This window comes from Elgaria multicarinata, chromosome 1 (genome assembly GCF_023053635.1).
Source record: "Elgaria multicarinata webbii isolate HBS135686 ecotype San Diego chromosome 1, rElgMul1.1.pri, whole genome shotgun sequence".
Classification (NCBI taxonomy): domain Eukaryota; kingdom Metazoa; phylum Chordata; class Lepidosauria; order Squamata; family Anguidae; genus Elgaria; species Elgaria multicarinata.
Window position 1 is genome coordinate 157,301,359 of NC_086171.1, and position 5,947 is coordinate 157,307,305.

At 44.2% G+C, this 5,947-nt stretch overlaps 1 protein-coding gene across 1 annotated transcript; it reads left to right on the forward strand.

Moving 5' to 3' along the window:
- The first annotated feature begins 3,824 nt into the window (after nt 1-3,824).
- On the forward strand, nt 3,825-5,378 carry KCNA10 (potassium voltage-gated channel subfamily A member 10). The gene has a single exon (XM_063118712.1). It carries the CDS (start codon nt 3,825-3,827, stop codon nt 5,376-5,378), a length of 1,554 nt encoding a protein of 517 aa, XP_062974782.1.
- The last annotated feature ends 569 nt before the right edge of the window (nt 5,379-5,947 follow it).

Consider the following 5,947-nt stretch of genomic DNA (forward strand, 5'->3'; position numbering starts at 1 on the left):
CCATGGTTTTCCTCAAGTTCTTCTGTCTTTTTTTCTTAGCAGAAAAACATCCGTTAAGGAAGAAAAGATGGAATGATTATGTTATGCTACACTTTATTTCTATGCTAAAACTTTTCTCTCACCAAAAGCAGCTCAGAAATATATATATTATTAATAAAAAAACCTACGGTTTACAAAACAATGTTAAAGCTCTACAGTTTTCAACCAAGCACCAAATTGGGAGTTAAAGCTCACAAGCCTTAACACCACGTCCTCCCTAAGGTGGCGGAAAGTGCAAGTGAAATTCTCATTCTCCCAAAGCAGATAAACCATGAAGACAGGATGGAGACTATGATATGCAGAGGTGACTGTGGGGTTGTCGAAACTGATGACGAACAACTTAGGGCCACCTACTTCTCTTTTTTTGTTTAGAGCAGCCCTTCCCCAACCTGGTGCTCTCCAAAGGTGTTGGAGTACAACTCCAATTTTTTGGGGGGGACAATTTATATGCAAGAGGAATGCATCACAGAGGTGTCTTCAGGCAATATACCTGCAGCTTCTCAGAAGGAATGGGGCAGAGGATAGGGAGTTATGAGGATTGGAAACCAGTTTAAGACTTTTTTTCATAGTGGTGCCTGCCTGGTAGCATTGGAAGAATGGCCATCTCTAAGTTCCATCCTTGCCCTCCCCCAAAACACATTGACTGGAGTTCCTGGTAAAACATGCCCTAGGCTTAGAAATTGGACCTGTCAGTCACTCGGCAGCATACCTTCACACAGCTCTTAATCAGCATTTAGAACAGGGGTGCAAAAGCTGTGGTCTGCAGGCTGCATAAAGCCTGCCAAGCCATTTCTGGCAGCCTGGCAGCCGTCTCCCTGCATCTGCCACTGTGGTGACACTGCCTGGGGTTCCCCATGCAAGCGAGGGAATCCCCTCATCTCTGATTTCTGATAAGACATTAGAGAAACCTTAGGCTTGTGTGCACAATTGTTCCTGGATTTGTGCGTGCATATGAGCTCCTGCACACCTACTTTCCCCCCCTGGTTTTCCTATGCGATTTCTAGCTCCGTTTCATTAGCGCATCAAGCTAGTGGTCCCTTTTATGTGCATTTGTGGTATTGCGCTATACCGATGAAACTTCCCTTTCACTTGTTTGCTGTTCCACCCCGCCATGCTGCGCCCCACCCCACCCCTTCTCCTTTCGCCTCCAGTTCATTGGCTGTAACATTGTGATGGGCATGGGCTCCTTCCCTGCCCCCTCACTCTGGCTTTGTTGTCCAGTGATTTACCGACATAGTGCTGGAGAAGAAGAACCGTCCTGCCCTCCCCTTTCATCAGCAAGCTCTCCCATCAAAGCTCCCCCAACAAAGGAAATAGCAAGAGGACAGCACTACATGGGGGCTGAAGGGCACTTTAATTGCATTGGGGGGAAATAATCCAGACTTTCCCTGCTCTAGGAAAACACAAAAAAGGGAGGGGAAGAGGCGGGGTGTCCACAGGACAGGCACAATGTCATCTGCCTGTCGTGCTGCAAAACTGCAAACCAGGCATGACGAGAGTGCAATAAAATGCTGGGGTGATGGAGCCAGAGGGGGATTCTAGATGCAACAGGAAAGGTCCTCCGGCTGCCCTCCAGCTGCTCTGCCACCACACCAAAGACGCGCTGCCTCTGAGAGAGCACCGTTGCTCCTGGCAGCAGGAGTGAAAAGGAATCACTCTGCTGGGAGCCTCTCTGCCAGGAGCTATGCTTCAAAAAGGCCAGGAGGAGGCTCCCCAGAGGCCAATATCGCCTCATAAACCCCTCCCCCGATCAGTGTCATCACAAAACCCCACCAATGCTGGGCTTGAGGAATGTCTTCTCATTCCCTCTCCCCTCACCCTCAACAGCCCTCCCATGGTCAGGCAAGCCAAATGAAGGGTCTTGAGCGTCTTGAGTATTCAATAAATATTCACTTAAAAAAAAACAACCCCTGGGTGCCCACCCTTAAGAAATGTTCTGCGCACAGCTATAATGCCTATAATGTCCATACCAAATGGTAACTGTAAAGTTATTGCTGAACTTCTAGTTCAGGTCCAACATATGGCCATATTGAAGGATAGGAAGAAAATGTACAACTGGTCTGAATGGCTAGTGTTGGGCAGGATCTACACTACTGCTTTGGAACCGTTTATACCCGTAGGGACAATTGTTGAGGCCCAGGACACACTCCATAGACAGTTTTCAAACCGTTTTCGAAGTGTTATATCCTGCTTGGTGTAGATCTGGCCTTGGTTGCATTTCATCACAATGTTTAAGGCTACTGTTCTACTCTCATTTTGGAATGGAACAGTAGAGGAACACTTAGCCATTCTAAAGCAACAAAATAAATAGTTATGAAATGTTGCAGACATGGAATAAAGAAGTTGTGTTTTCCACAGGTAAAACTCACGCAGAATTTTAAACTTTGGATATCAAATTCCAAATTCAGATTTTTATTTTAAGTTTTTTTTGGGGGGGTGTACCTACATGCAAATTCAGAATGGGAACATCGCAGTGAAAATATTAATGTGCAAAACATCACACACACACACACACACACACACACACACACATTTATTATAGCTCTGCTAACACATTAGCCCCTCCCTTTTACCTCAGCAGTGAGAGTACCCTGCTTGGTGATTAATAGTGCAATCCTGTACACATCGACTGAGACATAAGTCCCATTGCTGTCAATGGGGCTTACTCCCAGATTAGCATTCATAGGATTGCAACTAATTGTGTTTGCATTAATTCTTTTCTCAGAAGTGTCCATATCTTGTTAAAATGCTCCAGCATTTCCACACAATTATTTACAGGCTACTCAAATACTAGATTCACTGGGGTGTCATGAGCTTAAATCCTAGTTTACGTGATTTTGCCCTAGATCTGCTCTTCTTAAATTCTTTGTATTGAAAGTTCAGTGTATGTTGAGATTGAGGTCCAGTACATTGGTTTGTGTAGCTGCTGCTTTTTTGGACCCTACAGTGACAGCTCTATGTCCATGGGAAATAAACTGTCTGATTTTGCAAAAGCAGAACTCTCTGCAAACTTCCTTTTCGGCAATCTGCCTTCTCGGCAAAGCTGCGGCTTCTGCTTGTGATGAAGAAGCCAGACAAGTGTGTTTCCCATAAGCCAGGGAGCAGACACTGTGGCTTATGTTTAAAAATTGGCTATGGTAATAAGCAGGGTAAATTTGAACTCATCTAAACTAACCATGAAGCTGCTTACAGCAGCTGTGCCTTAGGTTTTTTTGTTTTGTTTTTTGTTTTGTAATATTCAATCTGCCCTTGCCCTACTAATTTTTTTTTTTAAAAAAAAAATCTTGCATGAATTCAGGGTACTACTATGTTGCAAGACTGAAGTAAAACTGAAAAACTTTCAACATTCTCAACACCTTCATTTTGAAGCTCTCCTTTGAAGCAATAGTCGATGGTGCCAGGGAAAAGAGCAGAAGCTATGGATTTCTGGGACCCATCCAAGACACTGCCCCTGTAAAACCCTATAACCTTGGGCACTGTAAACTGTGCTGGGACGCGTTGCTGTCATAATAAGTGCATGTAAAACACCTACTAGAATCCTCCCTTGAAAGGATAATAACAGCAGTGCTAAGTAATAGCATTAACGGCAATTAATTCTGTTTGTTTAAAGAAGAGTTATCCTGGACCCAGATTGATTTTATTCTTTGCAAGCAAGCGAGCGACACATACACATAAATCCTCTCTGTCTCTCTGTCTGTTCACTTGCAGATCATCATAGCGTGGGAAAGACGCTCGCTGCTGGTATCTAACCTGGGGATTTATGCCGCTAATCTGATTACCCCCATATGATGGACGTGTCCACTTGGAAGGAAATGGAGGTGGCACTGGTTAGTTTTGACAACACTGATGAGGTAGTGGAAGATCCCTGTTTTTCAAATGACCTCAATGCTGCTGGCCAGTCGCACAAAGGGCGTTCCAGCTGTGCTAGCCTCCTGTCCAACTGGAGAATTCTCATCAATAGTGAGAACACCAACAATGAGACCATATTCTCCAAATTGTCTGCTGAATTCTGTGACCACCTGGCAGCAGAGAATGTGGGCATGGATGAGGGCGATCAGAGAGTCATCATCAACATTGCTGGGCTGAGGTTTGAGACACAGCTCAAGACTCTTAATCAGTTTCCAGAAACCCTACTTGGAGACCCAGAAAAGAGGATACATTACTTTGATTCAATGAGGAACGAGTACTTCTTTGATCGGAACAGGCCCAGTTTTGATGGCATACTGTACTACTATCAATCTGGAGGAAAAATTCGACGCCCGGCCAATGTCCCTATAGATGTTTTTGCGGATGAAATCACTTTCTACGAGCTAGGTGAAGAAGCCATGGACCAATTCAGAGAAGATGAAGGCTTTATTAAGGATCCCATCACTCTTCTGCCAACCAATGACTTTCACAGGCAGTTCTGGCTACTGTTTGAGTACCCTGAAAGCTCTAGTGCAGCCAGAGGTGTGGCTTTGGTCTCGGTCCTGGTTATTGTCATATCTATTATCATTTTCTGTGTAGAGACCTTACCTGAATTCAGAGATGAGAGGGAGATCAAGGACGTGAAGGATGACGCTAACAATCTAACCAAAGCCATCGAGGTCCCTAATACCTTCACTGACCCTTTCTTTGTGATAGAAACTGCTTGCATCATCTGGTTCTCCTTCGAGTTGTTTGTCAGATTCATTGTTTGCCCCAGCAAGGCTGAGTTCTTCAAGAATATTATGAACATCATTGATATTGTATCCATCATTCCTTATTTTGTGACCCTCACCACTGAGTTGGTTCAGCACAGTGAGCTAAACGGCCAACAAAACATGTCCTTGGCCATCCTCAGGATTATCCGTCTCGTCAGAGTCTTTCGTATCTTCAAGCTTTCCCGGCACTCCAAGGGGCTACAAATCTTGGGACAGACCCTCAAGGCCAGCATGAGGGAACTGGGCTTGCTCATCTTTTTCCTTTTCATTGGGGTCATACTGTTTTCTAGTGCCATCTACTTTGCAGAGGTGGATGAACCACAGTCACATTTCTCCAGCATACCTGATGGCTTCTGGTGGGCTGTGGTCACCATGACGACTGTTGGCTATGGAGACATGTGTCCGACCACCCTGGGGGGAAAGATAGTGGGGACTCTATGTGCTATTGCAGGAGTGCTCACTATTGCACTCCCTGTGCCAGTCATTGTCTCCAACTTTAACTATTTCTACCACAGGGAGACAGAGAATGAAGAGAGACAAATATTACCTAGGGAGGTAGAGAGAATACTAAGCAGTGTGGTTACAGGGAATGGGAGTATGGACTCCCTGAATAACACAAACGAAAATTATTCTAAAGACAAGACAAAAAAATATTGAGCAGTCACAGAAGAGGTCTGAGGGACTCTGACTGATATACCATGTGCACACTGTATAATTCCCCCCCCCAAACATAACTTCATTTGGGTTTTTCAGTCTCTCCTTTTTGCTATCTGATTTCTTGTTGCTTTTCAAATAAACGGAGTATTTCTTATCTCTCCTCCCTGCTCATCTGTCTCTTTTTATAATCAAACTCTAGGCTGTCTAATATTTTGTTTCTCTGAGCTGATATCAATATTTGTTTCCTAATGTGACAATGTATGATCAGTTTTTAATTTCTTTTTTTAGAAAACAGCAACATCATATTGTCTGGAAGCTCTTTCCCCTAATCCTAGATCTGTGGCTGGCTGTTGATACTTTGGGTGCCGCCACATAAAATTGATTTATGACAGATTCCCTGCAAATGACACATTCAGGGGTGAACCTTGTTTTAATTGCTATTATTCTAGAAGGACTAGCAGGAATGGCATGGAAGGATGAGCTGCTACCATGCCAAAATGGACCTGCTAGCTACAACCACATGCAACAGGAAGCACCTTTTTAATGAAATACTTCCTACTGTGTTTCCT